Here is a 21,658-nt window from a genome sequence, read left to right on the forward strand (position 1 = left end):
ACAAAATTCCAACAGGCTTCGAGATTTTTTTATTGTATAGAAGCAGAGCTACCAGTATTTATATGTATGCTAATATGTATACTTTCATTTGTATAGAGCAGTTACATTTATTTGGGCAACACTTACTGGTACGTAGGTTTTGTTAACTATGAGCCAGCTTATCAGTCTCAATTTTGCCAAGAGCAATATAAAGCTTTGATCATTTCAACTGATAGGCTGTATGGAGATACTTTCAAATTGCAGTTTGCTGAATTATGCAGTATGTCACTGGGCCATCCCACTTACAAACAGTGCAATCGCAAACTTCTGCCATGATGAAAAAATATCATGAGAATGCAGTGCTGAATAGCATTTAAGCTTTAAGTATCACTTTCATTAGTTTTGCTGGTAAACCTTCATCCATATAACAAGTGAATAAGACTTGGGCGTTTTGACTCAGATTACAAAACAGATGCAAAATATCAAGATGTTTTCAGTACATACCAGGTAAAGGTCAAACTGTAATGGTGTCTGTGATATTTCTTTTTATTATGTTGTTTTACCCCATAATATATGGGTAGCGCATCGTTGTTTTTCATAATTGCATATTTGCTTTAAGCAGGCTGCACTGGTCTCCCAGAAATGTATATCCAGCATAAAATTGGAATCAGGAACTATTTCATTATAAATAAATTCTGAAAGTGTGAAAAAATGCTATAAGCTTTGGTGCAGTCATGAGTATTTGAAAGCCTGTAGGCAGTAACTGTTTCTTTAAATTGTGAAAACACCCATTGGTATTCAGGAAAAAAATGTAGCAAAGCACATACTGAGGTATATGCATTGAAGCAGCATGTAAGCTCTTGCCTTGTGAATGGTGGAGATAAGGATAGTCTTTTTAGAGTGCAGATTGTGCACTGGCTGCTAATTTTGTGCATACATTTAAGCAATTTCCAAACCCCCATCGAAATGTGGCTAACGTGCATGAAATATGCTCATTGACACTGACCTGATGGACAACTGAGCTGTAATTTGCTTACATATTACGTGGTGGGTGGGGCTTGCTGAGGCATGCTGTTGAATAGACAGGGGAGACTGTGTGTACAGAGGTACACAGAGGTACAGGTAAGCACCCAAACAGCTTCAAATGACCCACATGTCTGAAAGCCTGAAAATTCATCAAGACAAATGTTTGTTGTGACCCATGGTGCTATCCAACTGCTTTATCTCACTGCCGTTCCTGATTGGCTGAGTATCGGTACAAATCACATGCAGGTTGAATCTGGCTTTCATGTATTTCACTGTGAAGCAATTTCATTGTTTGGATTTCCAGCCATGGGTTAAACCATAATGTCTGACAGTATGTTTTTTTTTTTTCGGTGGAGAAGATATGAAGAGATACAACTAAGCTATGGCAGAAAGCTTGTTTATGACTTTTCACAGTTAATCATATAACCTGTTTGTATGAATATTCCTGAAGATCGTGGCCTTGAATAAAACCAAGGAGAGAATGCGTCCTTACCAAGTGAACCAGGAAGAAGATGATCCAGATATCAAGAAAATTAAAAAGGTATGCCACATGTATACTGAAGTTGAAATACTGACTAATATCAAGAATCCCTTGACCTGAGATGGAATTTTACGGCCATGACTGTGGTCAGGTGTTTGAGCTGTAAGTGGCATGGTACTCGATGTGTGCTCACCATGACGTCGGTGCTCGCAGGTCCAGAGTTTTATGCGTGGCTGGCTGTGCCGGAGGAAGTGGAAAATCATTGTCCAGGACTACATCTGCTCACCCCACGCAGAGAGCATGAGGAAGAGGAACCAGATCGTCTTCAACATGGTGGAGGCCGAGACCGAGTATGTCCACCAGCTCTCCATCCTGGTCAACTGCTTCCTCAGGCCACTCCGCATGGCTGCCAGCTCCAAGAAGCCCCCCATCAGCCATGATGGTGTCAGCAGTATCTTCCTGAACAGGTGTGTGTGCGTGTGTGTGTGCGTGTGTGTGTGTGTGTGTGTGTGTGTGTGCACTCATGTTTCTTGTGCATGTGAAGCTGTCAGTGTGGAGAAAATTACAGTGTCAGAAAGCAGAGATGTGATACTGTACTTCAGTTGTTTTTCCTACTCAAAGCTGTCAAATCCCTGGGTGAAGTATTAGCTTATAATTTCTATGGAAAAATCTAAAACATTGAAAAAAGGTGAAGAAAAAGACAGATATGAAGCTTTCTCTCTTCTGTACAAGACTCACTTATCTCCTTTTTTTTCAGCGAAACCATCATGTTCTTACATGAGATATTCCACCAAGGCTTAAAGGCAAGGATCGCAAATTGGCCCACACTGGTTTTAGGTATGCCGCTACCATTCAGTGTCTCCATTCAAAAGCCTCATTACTGCACATGGGAACTGTTCGGTGCACGTCACAGACAGAGATGTGCACCACAGGCTGTTAGACAAGACATCAAGGACGGAGCAGTTTGCGTTGACGCACGGCATCTTAGTGCAACACACTCAGTGACGTCTGACTTCCTGCTATCTTGCCGTGTGCAGGCACACACTCACCTCCAACAATGGAACCCTCACAAAACACCATTCATCATTCCAGGCCTATAAGCCCAGATAAGCATTCTGTAGACCTGACAACAAAAAAGCAGCCTATAATGTTCAACCTTGGCTTCAGTACTGGGGCCAGTTCCTTTTCAGTTTTGCTCCTTGGGCCGATCTGGATAACTACTGTTAGCAATTGAAAGTCAACCATAAATATCAGCAAGGATTTTGAACTAGATAAACCTGTCCTCTTAACTTGATGAATATTCATGTGACATAAGCCGGTGCTGCCCTGTCTCCCATTAGCTGATCTCTTCGACATCCTCCTGCCCATGCTGAACATCTACCAGGAGTTTGTACGGAACCACCAGTACAGCCTGCAGGTTCTGGCTAACTGCAAGCAGAACCGGGACTTCGACAAGCTGCTAAAGCAGTATGAGTCCAATGCAGCCTGCGAAGGCAGGATGCTGGAGACGTTCCTCACATATCCCATGTTCCAGGTGTGAATGAAACGCCTCATCTACCTCTCACTGCAGAATGCAGAAGATTGTACATCATTATTCACATGCACATGGGTTCATATACATCTCCAAGCGTAATTACGACAGCTCATAATTATATATCATAATTCTTTTTGACAGATCCCACGATATATTATAACTCTTCATGAACTGTTGGCCCACACACCACATGAGCACGTGGAGCGGAAGAGCCTAGAATTTGCCAAATCTAAGCTGGAGGAACTCTCCAGGTAATGTCTGACCTGAATTCTGGTAGAACTTTCTTCACCCCATCAGTTTTTTTTAACTTGGATGGCTAACCTAGCCGTTACTGAGCGTGAACATCGACGGCCAGTTTCGAACTTTTCTGTTTGTGACCAGGGTGATGCATGATGAAGTGAGCGACACAGAGAACATCCGTAAGAACTTGGCCATTGAACGCATGATCGTAGAAGGCTGCGACATGCTCCTCGACACCAGCCAGACATTTGTGAGGCAAGGTGAGCTCCGCCCACCATGCAGGACCCCATGTTCCCCTGAGCAGTACCTGCAACAGGGCAAGCCTGGCCCTGGAGCTCCATGGAAAGCTTAGATCTGATCCCTCTGGGGAACTGAAAAGAACATTCTTTTGGGAGCTGAACAGCACTGTCTTGAAGCTGGATACAATGTTTGAAAGTGTAGGGTGATAATCCATAATACATTATGGTGTAGTATTAGGAGTGTGTGGTTGGAATGTGTAGAGAAAGAATAAGTGACTGACTACTGTCAGCATCTCATATTTTCCTTCACTCTATGTGTATTAGACTGTGTGGTTCTGAGCTTTGGATTAAGGAGAACACATAAGTGCACCTTTTTTTGTTTATTTACTATCTGTGTGTATTTTGTATCTCCCATCTGCTCTTTTACCATCGTATAATTTGCATCTATTTACTTACCATTATTTAATTCCACAATTCTCTCTCTGTCTCCCCTCTCTGTATATCTTTTTCCCTCTTCCTCTCTTTCTCACTGTGTTTCTCTCCCCTTCTCTCCCTCTCTCTTTCTCTCTCTCTCAGGCTCTTTGATCCAGCTGCCCTCGGTGGAGAGGGGAAAGCTCAGTAAGGTGCGTCTAGGTTCTCTCTCCCTGAAGAAGGAAGGAGAGAGACAGTGCTTCCTCTTCACCAAGCACTTCCTCATCTGCACCCGCAGCTCTGGTGGCAAGCTGCATCTGCTCAAAGTGAGTTTTTGTCTCTCGCCCACACACACACACACACACACACGCATGCACACACACACGCACACACACACACACACACACACACACACACGCGCACGCACACACGCACACACACGCGCACACGCACACACACACACACACACACACACGCACACACACACGCACACACATACACGCACACACGCACACACGCACACGCACACACGCACACACACGCGCACACACACACGCGCACACACTTACACACGCACGCACACACGCACACATGCACACACACACACACGCACACACACTCACACACATACACTCACACACGCACACACATACACACGCACACACACATACACACGCACACACATGCACACACACACACACGAACACACACGCACACACACACACACGAACACACACACGCACACACGCACACACACACACACACACACATGCACACACACACACACACACGCACACACATGCACACACACACACACGAACACACACACGCACACACGCACACACGAACACACACACGCACACACACACACACACACATGCACACACACACACACACACACGCACACACACACACACACGCACACACATACACACGCACACAGACACACACGAACACACACACGCACACACACACACACACACACACACACACTAACACACTAACCCTAGACTTGTGTATTACCGTGACTAAATAATGCCTACTCCAAACCCCAACCTTAACATTAGTAAACAAGATGGAAACAAAACATCATCCAAATTTCCCCACAAAGTAATCATTTGGTCTCTTTAAAGATCTAAATATATGCCCCCGCACGCATTTACACTCACACAAACATTTTGCCTCTGTTTTCAGTACCTGGACAGAAGGGAAAGGAAGCCAAGGCCTATTAAACTGAAATGAGCTTTTGATATGTCATCCTAAAGCGTGACTGCATGATCGACAGTGCTGATTAAGTCAGTGATATTAATCATGTACGATAAGACTGCATCCTCTTCCAGCTTGATCTGTGATCCTTCTGCAGTTAAATCCACCCACTCTCTCCATCTGTCTGTTAGTGAACATCTGCACCTAGCCTTAAATTCAGGCTCACGTCATAATGCCACTACTGGCAGATGTGCTTTGTCTGGGTGTTCCTAGCAATTATTAACCCTGAGAGCAGACATATATAACAAACTGGAATTTCTACATATGAATTACATATTTTGCCAGTGCACTCATGATGCAGTAAAATGATGCAGCAGATGCTGCGTTACTTTGAAAAATCTAATTCTACCTCACTACCTCACTTATTCTGCCTCACTTATTCTACCTCACTTATTGACATACCACCAATCACTTATTTTTCAAGTGTCATTCAATGCATACTCATAGACTGAGAATCCTCATTTTTTTTCTGTGACTTTTTTTCATTCATAGAGGGCAAGTATAGAGACATAATGAACATGAACAATTTATGCATTCATAAACACAAACACCTCCCCATTCTTCTCTTGAGAATCCTGAATATTAAAAGCATAATGAGCCTTTAATCTCATATGCTGTTAGTGATACAAGTACCACCATACAATTATCACTCTTGCTTCTTATTTTTAATGATATGCTTCCATTCATTTTTCATTTAAGCCTACACAATAATGCCAGTGGTACCTATATCATTTAACCCTCTAACCCTTGCAGCAAGGTGGCGTCTTGTCTCTGATTGAGTGCACTCTCATCGAAGAACCTGATACCAGTGATGAAGACTGTAAGTTTTCCTCTCAGTCCATGAATCACCCCTCTGCCCTTCCCCCTCCAGGAAGTCCTGGTGACACAGCAGTCCTAACACATTTGCCCTTAACCTGGCGACGTCATTCCGTCCAGTGGCACAGGTTAATTAAGTGTCAAAAGCAAGGGATAAGATGGAGCTCTGGCAACCTCTCGCAAATGTCACATAGATCGATGCTGTCATCATGTGGATCAATTAGTTCGGCTGGAGGTCAGGGTGGAGTTCCCATGGAAATGCCCTGATATTACCTCATCATGTCCTTTTTATGGTGCTCAGAGAGAGAATGAGCCCTTTGGGTTTATTACATGAATGCCGTTATTGTTATAGAAGCTGGGTGAGGATATGCTTGCAGTTCTATATGATGTTTACAACTGTTTATTGAGAAATTTGATATATTTAGAATTTGATATATTTAGAATCTGGTGATAATCAAAAAATGATACGAAGGGTGAACCATATAAACTTTACGATTGTTTTTATTGTTTTTTATATGACTTATCAATACTGGATTTTCAGAAAATATTTTAATTATATTATAGAATTATATAATAATATATAAACTGTAAGCATTCTTGCAAAGTAGGATTTACACAAATGCTAGTTTGCAGGCAATTAAGTAGAGCCTAATAGTACTGGTTGCATTGAATAATTGTGTATACAGAATCTACAAATTGGTTTCATGTCCTTAAACAAAGTGGTTTGTGTTTGCCTCTCAGCTAAGACCTCAGGGCAGGTGTTCGGCCATCTGGACTTCAAGATTGTGGTTGAGCCAACGGACGCTCCTGCCTTCACTGTGGTTCTTCTGTCTCCATCACGCCAGGAGAAAGCAGCTTGGACCAGTGACATCAGCCAGGTGAAGCAGCCTCCCTAAACTGGCCCTTGTTGCATACGCCTGACCATCACCTGACCATCACTTACTTAGTCCATACTGAATGCTTGCTCACTATATATACTTGCTTACTATATACTTAGCCAGCACTAAGTGATACTGTACCTTACTCAACACTTACTCGGTACATACTCAGCAATTAGTGATTCCTTACTCAGCACTTACTTAGTACGTATTCAGCACATTGAGTCCATATGCAACACTTGTCATGTATTCTCTCACAGTATATCTAGTATTAACAACATTCTCTCAGCCCATACTGAACATTTACTCCTCGGGTGGTTGTCCAACATATAATTGATACATACAGTGTTTGGAATTTTCCCGACAGTTTTCAAGTCTGGTTACTACTAAACACTCTTGTTAAAAACTTGCTTTCAAATGATGTTTTAAATAACACTTAAATAACCCTTATTCCGAAGGTTGTCAATCTCAGTCATTGAGACCCTGTATTGTTCAGCAGTATTATCAATATACAGGGATTTAATTGTACACAAGAGTAAAACATAGGTCAGAGTTATTGTGTCAGTTTTAACCCAATACAACAAGGGCTGCAAATCTATTTTTCATTACCGGTGACGTTCATACCATGAAAGCATTGCTTTTTTTTAAAAAAAAAATAAACACATACATGAGCCTGAAAGGCGCTGTGGATCCCCTGGGCTCTGCTCATCTCCTGAGGCTCATTGAACTCTCTGCTTGTTGTGCCCCTCATTACTGAGAGATCGCTCTGTTAGTGTCAGGGTTCCAGTGTCCCTGTACTGGGTGGCAGAGGAGTTTTTAGGCCACCCAAGCACAACATGTTTAAAGCTGTTTATGATAGCAGCGAGTGTTCATTTGCTCAACAAAGATGGAAAAGTGTTTATTGTCCTGGGAGCAAAATGGAAGAAGTGTTTATGGTCCTAGAAGAAAATGGAAGAAGTGTTTATGGTCCTGGAACACAACAGAAGATCAGAGGAAATGGCAAATTACTCCAAGCAGCTTGTCTTGGTTTGGTGCCTGTTTTGGGTTTTACTTTTGTCCAAGTGATGTCACACGGCTTCAGTTATGTTGGGGGTGGAGCTCTGTCAAGCCCAATTTGTAAGTGCTCTATTTGTAGGTCTTGAGGATACCAACTTACATGCAGATGATACATTTCTATTCCTGCAAATCCTTTTTTTCAGCAAAGACTATCCAGTCTTTTGACAAATATTCCAAAATCTTCAGTTGCTCTATTAACTGCATCAAATCAACAACCCTCTAGAAAGACATATGAGACACAGCTGTCCAGTGTCTACCATATTTGGACATCAATATCTAAACTCAGAGAGGCCTTAAAGCTCTTAACATTCAACAATATCTTCTTGCCAGTCAACAGTGCATAATCAAATGGATAAAACACTTCATAAATATCTGACTTTCTCAATATTCCCTCTTTGAACAAACTCTTGTCCAAGATTTGTTAATTGTTGACTTAGACCCAACAATTTCTGTGTCAATAAGGAAATGGGAAGGTTTTTGTTACTGCCACTGCTGACCTCTGAACCCACACTAAAACATTTTCCATGACCAACAATACCAGCCTTCACCTTATACAACATACATTTCACTACACTGGGCAAAACTATATAAAATGGGATTTCACCAGACAACTGTACACATGCCATGTGGTATTGTACTTATCAAAAGCTTCTTGCAGTGTATTATAGTTTAATTGCACTGTTGAATCAGCTCGCCCTGCTATCCTCAACCTGGTCTGTTAGGTGACACATTTGCAATCAGTTTAACCAAGTTAAAGAGTAGAGCACTACTCTTGGTGCTAATCATCGCTGCGCATAATGATGTGCAGTTATATTTATCTATAAGTTTCTTAGAAAATGTAGTAAACAGTAGAAACCTAAATCAAAATGTGGTGTGACCACCCTTGGCTTTTGAAAGCAAAGATACATTTAGAAGTATATTTATGTACACTGGCATGCAGTTTTTAAGGTTTGCTGCTGGTTCCAAGCCTCTTGGAAAACTTGCCAGTTCTTCTGAAGACTCGCTGTCTCGCTTGTTTCTGTCTGTGCATGTAATCCCAAACTGACTCTTTCATCAGGACTGAGATCAGGGGCTCTGTGGGGGCCATGTTTTTTGCTTTAGGATGCCTTGTTCTCTCTTTCTGATTTTGGCTGTGTATCCATGTCTTTGGCATGCTAGACAATTTGCGACCAATCATATGCTTCCCTGATGGAACGGCATGAGGGACGATGATCCGTCTGTACTTCTCAGCAATGAGGGGGCCATTCATTCTGACCAAATTACCAACTCCATTTGCAGAAATACAGCCCCAAACATGCAGGGAACCTCTACTGTTGAATGCAGACACTGATCCACATAGCAGTCTTCAGGCCTTCTGCGGACAAACTGCCTTCTGTTGGAGCCAAAAAACTTCATCTGTCCAGAGGACCTGCTGCCACTGTACTGCACCCCAGTGCTTGTGCTTCTGGTACAGACCTGGCTTTTTAGTCGCAGCTCTGAAGACCATTTCTGACAAGATCTCTGTAGACCATAGCTGGGTGTACCAGGGTCCCAGTGGCTTTTGCTGGATGTGAGAAGTAAGAGAAGTAAGCCTGATGCAATTCAGGTCTTCTGCACTCAGTTTCCATGGCAGAACACTGCGTGTTCTTGTCCTTGACTTTGCTTGTTTGAATTTCTGCAAAAGAGTTTGGACAGCACATCTGGAGGAACCTGCCTGCCATGAGATGTCTGCTTGGGGGAGACCAAGCTCCTGCAGGGCAATCAGCTTGTGTCTTGTGTTAGAAACTGGCTCAGAGTGACCAGTCCTTCAGGTTCGATCTCCTCTAAGTTACCCTCTGCCCTCCGTCCTCTGTAGATGGATCCAGGGAAGTCAAGAGACACTGACACCAGGGTAGTGAATCAAGAGAGTTCCACTTTATTGAGGAAAGCACAGAGTATATATGTGCCCTATATCTACTATCTAAATCTACAGGATGACGGGGAAAAGTGAGGCATGTTCTAAGGGTCTACGTAGAAAGAAAAGAGGCAAGGCTAGTAAAGATTAGATGTTCTCTGCATGAACGAGCCACGAGCTGTTCCCATGTCCGCCATGAGCCACTCCTATGCTTAAAGAGAGAGAGAGAGACAGAGAGAGAGAAAGAGAAAGGGAGGGGTAAAGGAGACAAGAAGAGGGAGCGGATGACCTCGGATGACCAGCTCGCGGTCAAGCCGCCATGTCATGGCTGATAAGCAGAGACCTTGTGTTGGGTGCCTGAAGACAGAAAAGCTCCAGTGTCTAACATCTTGTTGCTCCTCACCCTCTTTCCATTATGTATGACTTTAAGGTTAAACTGCTACAATCTCCCCAAGTCTAACATTTGTAGGTTTTCCTTCACCAGCAAAAAAAAAAAAAAAAAAAATGTAAATAACTTTTTAGAAAGCACATAACATTTTGGAAAGTTTTGAATGATTGTTTTCACTTTGTGCTTAACTGTATTAGCATTTATTTATGATATATAGTGAATTTATAAATATATACTATTTTTAGAAATCTTTTATATAATGTGTATAATTTTCTAGATGGTATCATACTATACATTATATACACATTAAATGTAGTCTTGGGTGGCCTTCTGCATGTCTCCGTACACCTGCATCCATATGTTTATTGCCTAAGTTCAGTATGGCTAATGTGCTCAGTCAAGTGTGAAATTACTATTAATCCTCCTTTCCTACTGTGTGTCACTGCGTTTTCTCCTGTGATATGTAGTGCATCGATAACATCCGCTGCAATGGCCTGATGACTAGTGTGTTTGAGGAGAACTCCAAAGTCACAGTGCCACACATGATAAAGTAAGTCAGAGAGACTGGTGTGCACCGAGTGCGTGTGGAGGTGTGTGTGAGTGTGATGTAATTCTACTGGTAATGCTGTCACATCATCCACCCTAGGGTGTCTGTCAAAATCGGTAAAAGAATGAATTTCAGCTTTCTCCACATGACCTCTCCATTGCTACATTCACATGGCCATCTTTATTTATTGTGAGAAATCGGCCTGTCCATCTCAGCCTAAGTCTCACTTGACGAAGCTGCTCTTCCGTCGCCCATCACCAGGTCAGATGCGCGCCTCCATAAGGACGACGTGGACATCTGCTTCAGCAAGACGCTGAACTCGTGCAAGGTGCCGCAGATCCGCTACGCCAGCGTGGAGCGTCTGCTGGAGCGCCTCACTGACCTGCGCTTCCTCTCCATCGACTTCCTCAACACCTTCCTGCACACCTACCGCATCTTCACCACGGCAACCGTTGTCATGGACAAGCTGGCCGACATCTACAAGAAGCCCTTCACCTCCATCCCTGTCAGGTAACAAGAGTGAGGCAGCGGGCCTAGCGAAGAGTGTGCCAAGGCAGTGGCTCGAAGCCCAGGGGGTTGTTATAGCATCTAGTGTTGCAGGCAGGAAGTTCCTACAGAGAGAGAGAGAGAGAGAGAGAGACAGAGAGAGAGACAGAGAGAGAGAGAGAGAGAGAGAGAGAGAGAGAGGGAGAGAGAGAGAGAGAGTGAGAGAGAGAGAGAGAGAGAGAGAGAGAGAGAGAGAGAGAGAGAGAGAGAGAGAGAGAGAGAGAGAGAGAGAGCGATAGTAAACAGAGGAAGACAGTATGAGCCAGAGAGAGAGCTAGACACAGAGACAGCGAGAGAATAGGGGAGATCTCCCCTATTTGATCTCCCCTATGTAGGACCTTTTTTCTCCAGTGTTAATCTAATTGCACCTTAAAGTGAAAAACAGATCAGGGGGCCTGTTAACTTTCAGTGACCACAAATTCCTCCTGAAAATATGTTACCAGTGTTAATTTCCTGGTGTGCTGTGGTTTCTGGGTTTTCCACTAGATGGAAAAATATTTAAATAATAAACAAATAAACAAATAAAGCAGGGAATAACAGATGTTTAAGAAAGTACAATTTACTGATGCTGTTGTGACCACATTGCTGCGTTTCTTTAGGAAACTGTTTAAAGCTTATTCTGTCTTATCATCAAACATGCATGACTGATGTTATTGTCAGTTCAGTTGGGCTTTTATGTTTTCTTGTTGTGTTATGTCCATGTTCCCTTCCACACTCTGCTGTCACACAGGGTCCATTATCACTCATTTGACCGCTTGTGCATGGTATCCATCTGCCCAGACTACAGCTTGAAGATCAGGAACATAGCCATGGATCAAACAAAGTAACATACCTTTTCCCCCCCCTCTCTCTCTCTCTCCCTCTCTCTCTCTCTCTCCCTCTCTCTCTCTCTCTCTCTCTCTCTCTCTCCCTCTCTCTCTCTCCCTCTCTCTCTCTCTCTCTCTCCCTCTCTCATCCTCTCCCTCTCTACCTCGCTCTCTTTCTCTCTCTCTCTCTCCCTCTCTTTCTCTCTCTCCCTCTCTCATCCTCTCCCTCTCTACCTCTCTCCCTCTTCTCTCTCTCCTACTCTTACTCTCCCTCTGTATTTTCCTCATCTCCTTCTCTCTCTCTCATTCTCTCTGCCTCACTCCTTCACTCACCACCCTGTCACTGATATTCTCTACTGCCACCTGTCTCTTGATCTGTTTCATATTCCACAGATTCTTTTACACACATAACCGCTTAGTATCATTTGAGGTTTTAGGGGCTTAAACAAAGTTTAAGCTGCATCGTGACCAAAATGATAAAGCTGATGAAGTCTCTTCACTGAGAGCCTTTTTGGTCTCCTAACAGGTATAATCTGCATCTTAAAAATAATTTATCCAGCCACAGTAGCCTTTGGTGTGAATCCACGTGAATTTATTTTCCATGTCTTATTTCCTTTGTTCTGCACAGATTGTTTCCCATCCATCATCTACATGTTGGGCTGTTTTAGTTCTTTAGTTCTTCCTCCGTTTTCCGGTCAGAGATGAACTCATGCTTCCTCTCCTTATCCGGACCTCTGAGAGGAAGGGTGCTCTCAGTCTCACTCTCTGACATGGCTCCCCTCTCGCATGCGTCTCAGGTCCCTGGAGCTCTTCTTCGCCAGCAGTCAGAACAGCCGCTCCGGCGGCTCCGGCGGCGAGCCCCCAAACGACAAGTCCCCCCGTCTGTGTCGCAAGTTCTCCTCCCCTCCGCCCCTCGCCGTCCGCTCCCGCACCTCGTCTCCCGTGCGCGCTCGTAAGCTCTCCCTCAACTCGCCGCTGAACTCCAGGATGGGTGCCCCCGACCTGTCCGGCCTCACCTCTCACTCGGCTGCCAGCAGCCCCACCTCCTCCCAGCCGACCGCTTCGTCTCCGCCCGCCGGCAACCCCGAGTCCCCTGTGGACCAGAGCTGCGTCCAGAGCCCGTCTTTGCCTGAGCAACAGAGCCCTGGGGCCCAGGACGACAGTGCCGACGCGCCCCGCATCGACGCCCTTAGTGGCAAACTACGGCGCAGCATCAGAAGGGGTAAGGGCCGCTCGTGGGCAGACAGAGTGCTGATACACATGGATCAGTGCACTAATAGATGTTTATAGATGGTCCCTTGGCTAAAACCAGATATAAACGGCTTACATTTATTAAACTATACATTTTCTTTACTGCAACTGATACCAGGCTGAAGTTGCTTTGCCCAGATTCAGTTTTAGGGTCTCTCAGTGCCTGCTAGAAGTGTGTTGGAAACCCAGCAAGAAAATTACACCCAAACTCTTTTGTTCGACAAACAGAACAGTCAGCTCATTTAGTTCTTAGTTGTGTCAGAAAACTGACCTGAAATCAGGTGCGTACTAAGTATGAAGACACTGGTGCTCTGAGATTATTTTGACTAGAAAGATGGGAATGCTAATACACTCTCCTTGTGGAGTCCCCAGAACTAGCCCAGTAACAGATGCAGTTCTGATTACATTTGCATTTCAACAGATTGCAATAATAGCCCTGAGTTGCTGTTGTTTTCCCCAAAAATCAGACAGCAGGAGGGTGATGTCATTAGCGCATGGCTGTAGCATGGCATCGAAGGATCCGAGAAGAGTCTAGTTGATCTACTGCATTCATTTCCCAGTTCACCAGGTGTTCCATTCGCCACATAATAATCTAATAGCAGTGCAGCTTCATTCATACTTTGTCAAAATTCTGATTCATCTTGCTGTTTTCTGTAGAAGTGAGAATTATTATTTTTGTGCTCAGAGGCTAATGGTGTTTGTAGACAAAGGCACTGATGAAACCCATTTTAGCTTCATCAAGGATGGCTTCTTTGGTAATTGCTTGGTAGACTGTCATGATCCACAGAAATGTATGTTCTTCCCTGCTACGAAATATAGCTTATGATATTTAGAATGTTTCTTTCTTGAGTGACAATTCTTGTTTTGATTTCTGTATATCTGCAAGAAACTGCTACTTGGCAAGAAACATCTGTATGTCTGTATGTTTGCAAGAAACTGCGAAAACTGAGATACTGTTGTAGCTTTGGTACCAAAATGCCGGAGAAAATAATGCCAGTTCACTTGCTTCCATTCCCAGAAACTGGGCTGTAAAAAAAGTGCTGAAAAAAAAAAGAAAGAAAGAAAACCCTCATAAAATATCTAATTAGAATATTGAGGGATTGAATTCACTCCCTCACACACAGGAGAGGATCCTTGGGATCCCTCAGTTCCAGAGTGAGATGTTAATGATTGCATTGTTATGATTCAGGCGTGTGCTTCTCACATTACCCATGCTGCTCTCTGCTTTCCCTTACCACTCACTCTCACAGAGAAATGCACTATTACTGAAAATAGTGCGATCCCCTACATACCTATGATAGAAGAAAAAATATAATCTATAAAATCTGAGCTCTGGACCGGAAGCCTGATGGAGAGGAAAGCATTTCAGATCAGGTTGTTGTCTGCTTGTATTTGTTGTGTCCTCACTGCAGTAGTATGAACAAGGTTAAATCCGACAGTGTTTCCTGCTGCCCTCAGCTGTGCTGGAATCAGCCTCGCTGGATAAATTTAATCCAGAGTCCCCGCAAGGCAGCGAAGCAGAAGACCTTTCCCCCTGCCGGTCCCCTTCCACCCCACGGCACCTGCGTTACCGAGGCCCTGGAGGTAACACTGGAGCTGGTGTGTGAGTGTGTCACCGTTGTATGTGTTTGTGTGTGTATAAGAGGTAAAGAGGGCAGATGAATAGTTGAAGATGAATTTACAAAAGTTCATAGTTGTCTACTCAGAGAAGCATTCGTAGGTACAAATAGGTTAGAGTAAAAAATAGCTTTAAACAGAGATACTGCCAGAAACTAGAGTCAGTGCTGAAACCCATATTGTGAGAAACAGTACAGTTTAATACAATGCTATAAAATACAAGAGAATCTGCGTGACATTACTAAGTGTAGAGACAATAAATATGAATACAAACGCACAACATAGAGCAGAAAACAGTAAACAGTGCACAAAACAGTACTGACTACTTAATTACGTAAACATGATTGAGTAGCATTGAATTGACCAGTGTGGTAGACTGGATTAAAGAAGCTCTATTCTAAAGAAAAACTATTACGAATCTGTTCAGGTGACAGATTCGCTTACATTAAATTGTGTGATTATATATTCCCAAGCTTTTAAAAGAGATGAGTCTTGAGTTAGCGTTTGATAACAGTAAGGAACTCTGCTGTTCAGACAGTCTGTGGGAGTTCATTCTACCAAATGGGCACCAGGACAGAGCACAGTCTTGATGCTCGTCTTGCCTTGAGCTTTGGAGCAGGTTTTGACTAATGTCACATCAAGCAGATCAAAACCTGATCCATGCTTTTTCATCACGTGGAGCAGAGAAATGTAGGCCAGATGCTAACGTGTCTAGTTTAACTGGAACTTTTTTGTAATGAAAAGAAGCAGACAGCTTCATCCTTGTTAGCTCCAACGGATACAAGCCCCCTTATAGGCACAGCTAAGCACTCTCCCACTGGTCATGTTGGTTGTAGTTAAAGTAGCGTGGTTGCTGGTTCTCTTACAACTGTTAAATATGTGATTTTGGGTTGAACAAGTAGGTCCTTGACAAAAGTTCCCCTGCTCCTGAATAACTGCAATATGCAAAATTGTTCAAGCCGAAAGTGGTTAGGCCAATTGTCAGAGTATCCCAGTTGTGATGATAAGTGTCGTACCACCTTATTTCTCTTAGTTAGGTAAATATTGTATTTTGGTGACATTAAATGGAGGTTATGTACAGGATGTTGGAATAAGGTTAAATATTTGCACTACCTCGTCGCTGAAGTTGATTGGCTCGGGACAGCGTTCCGTTTCTATCGTTTGTTCAGTGGAGCTGTGGCCCTCAGTTCATACTGCTCTCCTGCGCTTGGGACAGAGCCGTATGCAGTATTAATATTAATGCACATCCTTTTCTCCCATGAGCCTCTTTTACCCTTGCACTTTGCAGTCTTTCATGCGTATTTTGGTCCAGCTATGTCAAGCAAAATGTCCATGGAAAGCCATTTCCATATGGCTATTAAACCACAGCATCGACCTGCTTACTGTGTGTATGCGTGTGTTGTATGTGTCGGGGGGATTTAAATCCATTTCCATTTCTTATGTTTAGTATGTTTACTTTACATTTTGCCCCACTGACCCATTCCTCAAGTATGGAGACTCCTTTCTTCCTAGCGTTCTTTTCCGGCATTTTTCTGTGTTTTCTCCCCTCTCCACTTTCAGTCCCGGCAGCGGAGAACCCGCGCTGCTCCATGTCTCCGGCCTCGGCGTTCGCCATCGCCACTGCAGCAGCCGGACACAGCAGCCCTCCAGGTGCTCAGCAGCACAGACAGAGCAGTGACCTGCAGAACAGACAGGGCAGTGACCTGCAGCACAGACAGAGCACCGACACGCAGCACAGACAGAGCAGTGACCTGCAGCACAGACAGAGCAGTGACCTGCAGCACAGACAGAGCAGTGACCTGCAGCACAGACAGAGCACCGACACGCAGCACAGACAGAGCAGTGACCTGCAGCACAGACAGAGCAGTGACCTGCAGCACAGACAGAGCAGTGACCTGCAGAACAGACAGAGCAGTGACCTGCAGAACAGACAGCATCAACACAGCACAATCAGAGCAGGCAGCACCATACGTTTAGAGAGCAGTGACCCAGAGTGTAACCAGAGCAACACAGAGAGCAACAACAGTTTACACATAGCTTCAACATGCAGCACAGAGCAGCAACCCAGCACAGTCATCAGCAACAGGCAAAACAGAGCAACACAGCACAGAGAGCAGCAACACAGTGCAGACAGATCCACAACTCACAGCACAGATAAAGCAGTAGCATCACAAACCGAGCAGCAACACGTTGCACAGACGGATCAGTAACACAGCATAGACAGAGCAGCAGTAACATCACACAGATAGAGCAGCAACATGTAACACATACCAAGCAGCAACACAGAGCACAGACAGAGCAGTAATGTATAAGCTTATTACAGCTAAGGACAGCCATAGGTCCAACAGTACCTTTTGCGTACATTTACTCACAGAAGCTGCGCTGCGACAATTATGTTCCAACTATGTTCCATTTCTGTTAATTTCAACTCCGGGTACTGAATGTGCCTTAGATATTATGGACATACTTGCCGGGTGCAGTAATGCATTACTGTTGTGTGCCTTGAGGTGCTGAAAATAACCTCTCACTCTCTGTCCATCTAAAGTTTTCAACAACTCAGAGAGGATGTGCGACAAGGAGTTCATCATCAGGCGGGCAGCAACCAATCGGGTTCTCAACGTCCTCCGCCACTGGGTGTCCAAACACTCCCAGGTTTGTTGAGTGCAGTCAATATGACCCGCCCCTGCCCCACCCAGTGCAGCTCTGAACCACACCTCTGTGAGCCAGCACTGGGACTCTTTAAGCGGCGTGCGCAGCTCTGAACATCCCACACTGAGACAGCGTGGAGCAATGTGGCGATCGCCGGACCGATATGTACAAGCTGTAACTCTTTTACATTAACACGTGTGGGAGTTAGCACCACGACGTGAGAGGCATCATCATCACATGTGGGGGATGACGTCATCACATGTGGGAGATGGCATCATCACATGTAGGATATATCAACCATCACATGTAGGAGATGACATCATTGCATGTGGGAGATAGCACCATCACATGTGAGGGATGACGTAATCACACGTGGGCGATATTATCATCACATGTGAGAGATCGCTGAGAGCTCTTAGCATAGAGATGTGCCATCTGTTGCCACCCTGAGGCCCTCTTTTATTAAGCAGGTTCCTGTCTGACCTTGAAGAGCCTGTACGTTCCCTCGAGCCCCTGACCTGCTGTGATGGAGTCACCCGTGTGCTGCACCACTGAGCAGCTTAATGGTTAGAACTGGAAGAAATTAGCTCTTTTGTCACTGAGTTGAGGTTTTATTTTTTTTTCTGTTCACCAGGTGTCTGGCTGTGAATACACACCGAGTCTAGGCTCACTGCGCCTGGTTTTATAACTTAGTGGGAGCCTGACATCTCCCCGCAATTTCCATGCCATTATCGCAGGCAAAACCAATTACTTTGTACAAATGGCGCCAGGTCTTAATTATGACAGCAGCCAATGGAGTATGTTTTATTTTGTGATGCAGTAGCTATTAAAGCTAATGGATCCTTAAGCACCCAAACCTTGTGAGTTTAAGTAAGACAGCTTTGATTTGCGCTTGACCCACAATAAGTGCATGTTCAATAATCGCAGTAAAGGCTGATCTTTTATATTGATTAAGGCACACAAGCCTCTCTGTCTGAGCAGCTATTCCCCTGTGATTAAGCTTGTCTGCTTTTATTGCCCCCCACCCCCACCCCCAACTTAGGGCTACTTCATCACAAGCAGGAGGTCGAGTGATGTAGTGTCGCCATGTGCCTAGACAAATAGCTACAGAAAAACAAAGAACAGATTAATTGACTTTTTTTGTTATTCTAAATGGACATAAAGAACAGAAGAACTGGGTCTGGGTGTAAATTTTCAACCCAACCTTAATTGTTTGTGGGGTGAGAATATAAACACTTAGATCTAATTTGAATGAGCTGTTTCTGGTTGTGTGTGGTCCCTTGGCCTGGCTTCTAACGCACTCACTGGGTAATGGTGCCATATCTGGGCACATTAGCTCTCCTGACTGCATGAATCCACCATAAAGTGGTTCACTTTCTGTTGCCATGTTTGTATATTAGGGCCACCAGCATCCTTCTTATTGATCTGTTGTGCTCATTGGGCATCACTGAATTGCAAACATTTTTTTTCCTTATTGCCCCGTTCCTTCATAGTGTTCCTATACCTGTCATACACTGTCATATTTCTCTGTTTGTGGGATATTATAGCGCTAACATTCACATTTTTACTGAGCCAGATCATCTTACTAGCTTCTTTAGCAATTCATATTGCACGCGCACACACACACACACACACACACACACACACACACACACACACACACACACACACATCCATACACAAAGGCGTATAAAGCCATCGAGACATGCTAGGTGGCTTTTGTGTAAGCCCTGATGTAAGTGGCTATCATACAATTTGTCTCCTTTTGTTTGGTCCTGAAGGCGTGCTGCAGACTAATTGCATTGATCCGTTGTACCCTTTTGTCGAATTACGCCAAGACGGCTATGGCAAACTGGCCGGAAAGTGGTTGTTAAAACTGACCTTTGTAGTAGCTTAGATGAGCAGTGCAGATGAGGGTAGGATGGGGGTAGGATGGGGGGAGGGGTAGAGAAACTGCAGAGAACATTTTTGTAAGAGGTGCTCTGGACTCGAGATGTAAGATCTAAACATAGTTGAGTTCGAACAGATGAACTGCTGTTTTGTGCTGTTATACAACAGAATTACAGCGGCTAAAGACAAAAGAAGAGCTGCTTCACAAGAAGTCCTTTGCTTTTCAGCTGCAGCGTAAAACAGGTTTATTGAACAGTCCACGTTTTCATACTCACATGGTAATAAAGCCTGTTGGTGTGGGTAATGACACCATCACACTCAGGCAACAGTCGCTGCTGTGCTATTATTTAGCATCCAGGTCCCTTCGACGCTTTCTCTCTGTGTAGCTGCCTGTCCAGCACAGCCACAGCCAAAGAACAAAGGGAAAAAGCTTTGCTTCCCGCTGTTTAATCTGCAGATTTTTGGATCATTTGAGAATCTTGAGGTATGGGACTTGCGTCTTCAGACAGGAGGCAGGAAACATGGTTAATGTTTTAAAGGCTTTCTAACCTGGGTGCTTTGTGAATGAATGATTACAACCGTCCATGTTTCATTTCTATTTCTATTTCATTTGTATTTCTTCTGATTTTTTCCTGGTATTCCAGGGTACACCCAGACAAATCCAGTTGCATAGGTCAAACAAAAAGGCTAGAATCTTCATTCATTCAGCGATGGCATTTGTAGAAAGCTTTTTATTGTTAAATCTCCTTCTGCTAATCGGAGCCACCTCTCTATGACTTTAAAAAGAAATGTTTCTCTCCTCTCAGCTGTAGAAGGGAGATGGTAAATAGCTTGAACCCACTCCTCCCTGAGTCTTTTAGTGCAGACACCCCTCACCAGGTGTCTGTACGGCACTGAATGGCACCTGTCTGAAATGTACCACGTGAATGCGGTTGTCTGTGGGGCTTTTAGCAGGAGTGCTCTTAACAGGGAAATAGCATGCTGTAATTATCTGGGGGGGTGTTTCCACGCCGGTGCTCCGTCTTTGGTTGGATAAAATCGGCTGTTTTTGCATTTCTCTTTTAACACTCTTCTTCTGTGCAGTATGAATGCCATTAGAGTGCTTCAGAGCATAAAATACTCCTTGGTTCATTTCTTTGAACCAAGAACATGCAAGCAATACACAGTTAGTCTTTTTAAACATGAATTAATGTGCAGGTGCAATTCTGGTGACTTCTGAGGCTGAATTGTAGAACTCTCTTGCGCATGTGAGATATTTACCAATCTAACTGACATAGTCAGCAGCTGATGTACGTCCAAATACCTTATGTTTTTTGTTCTGTTGAATCAATTTTGCACATGCTACATGATTTAGCGGTTACGCCCCAATCTTGTAATGAACACATTATATGCTTTCATTTACAGATTGATGGAGGTGCCACACACTGAAAGCACCCATGAAATATGACTGCAGTAGTGTCTGAACATTCTGTCCTCTGAGCACCCTGGTGACGAGTACAGCGTTTCTGTAGCCTTGCCACCAGAGGGTCACCACCCTCCTGCAGTTCCTGTGGGCAGAGTAGGCAGCTAGGTCACTGATTAGCACTGGGAGCCAGAGAACTGTGCCACTCTACTCTCCCATGCAGTCTAATGGTGGGTGAGCATTTCAAAGCTCCTCCGTCCCTCCGTGTATCAGGGTGCATAAAGCAGGCCTGCATGCGGAGCCTAATTTACATAAATCTTTCTGACTCTGCATTTGGTTCATTATTCAGCTCTACGTCTCATATGGACTCTGCTGGGCAGGTGCCCTGTGATGTGGTCACAGGTAATGTGGAGGTTGGCCTTAATCTGTCAAAGACACAACTGCCTAGCTCCCAACACTCAGCGGGCAAGGTGGGAGATGTCTGTAAACATCTGTCAGTCCTTAGTTATCCGTATTGCACGGTGTAGCTGCGTACGTGTATCTGTGCCAGCAGGGTCTATGTGCATGCGCGTGTGCATGTCTTGTGAGTGTGTTTGTGTGTTAATGGTCGTCGTTATGGCGCTGCAGGACTTTGAGCTGAATTGTGAGTTGAAGATGGGCGTGATGGGCCTTCTGGAAGAGGTCCTGAGGGATCCTGACCTGCTGCCTCAGGAGAGGAAAGCCACTGCCAACATACTGAAGTAGGTCCCATATACGCTAAGCA

General features: G+C 44.3%; 1 protein-coding gene across 2 annotated transcripts in view; it reads left to right on the forward strand.

Annotated features, from left to right (window-relative positions):
* The window catches only part of rasgrf2b (Ras protein-specific guanine nucleotide-releasing factor 2b), a 48,115-nt gene that overhangs the window by 20,802 nt on the left and 5,655 nt on the right, over positions 1–21,658 (forward strand). The window contains exons 4-20 of one of the 2 annotated variants that reach the window (XM_027006201.2): positions 1,457–1,546; positions 1,700–1,953; positions 2,244–2,323; positions 2,827–3,020; positions 3,162–3,271; positions 3,402–3,520; positions 4,076–4,236; positions 5,930–5,996; positions 6,734–6,870; positions 10,655–10,737; positions 10,996–11,244; positions 12,011–12,103; positions 12,884–13,308; positions 14,796–14,921; positions 16,515–16,604; positions 17,500–17,606; positions 21,523–21,635. In XM_027006201.2, coding sequence (XP_026862002.2) covers positions 1,457–1,546; positions 1,700–1,953; positions 2,244–2,323; positions 2,827–3,020; positions 3,162–3,271; positions 3,402–3,520; positions 4,076–4,236; positions 5,930–5,996; positions 6,734–6,870; positions 10,655–10,737; positions 10,996–11,244; positions 12,011–12,103; positions 12,884–13,308; positions 14,796–14,921; positions 16,515–16,604; positions 17,500–17,606; positions 21,523–21,635 — 2,498 coding nt within the window. The remainder of the gene's footprint in view (positions 1–1,456; positions 1,547–1,699; positions 1,954–2,243; positions 2,324–2,826; positions 3,021–3,161; positions 3,272–3,401; positions 3,521–4,075; positions 4,237–5,929; positions 5,997–6,733; positions 6,871–10,654; positions 10,738–10,995; positions 11,245–12,010; positions 12,104–12,883; positions 13,309–14,795; positions 14,922–16,514; positions 16,605–17,499; positions 17,607–21,522; positions 21,636–21,658) is intronic. The other variant, XM_027006202.2, reaches the window with a different exon arrangement.

This window comes from Electrophorus electricus, chromosome 9, assembly GCF_013358815.1.
Source record: "Electrophorus electricus isolate fEleEle1 chromosome 9, fEleEle1.pri, whole genome shotgun sequence".
In the NCBI taxonomy this organism is placed as follows: domain Eukaryota; kingdom Metazoa; phylum Chordata; class Actinopteri; order Gymnotiformes; family Gymnotidae; genus Electrophorus; species Electrophorus electricus.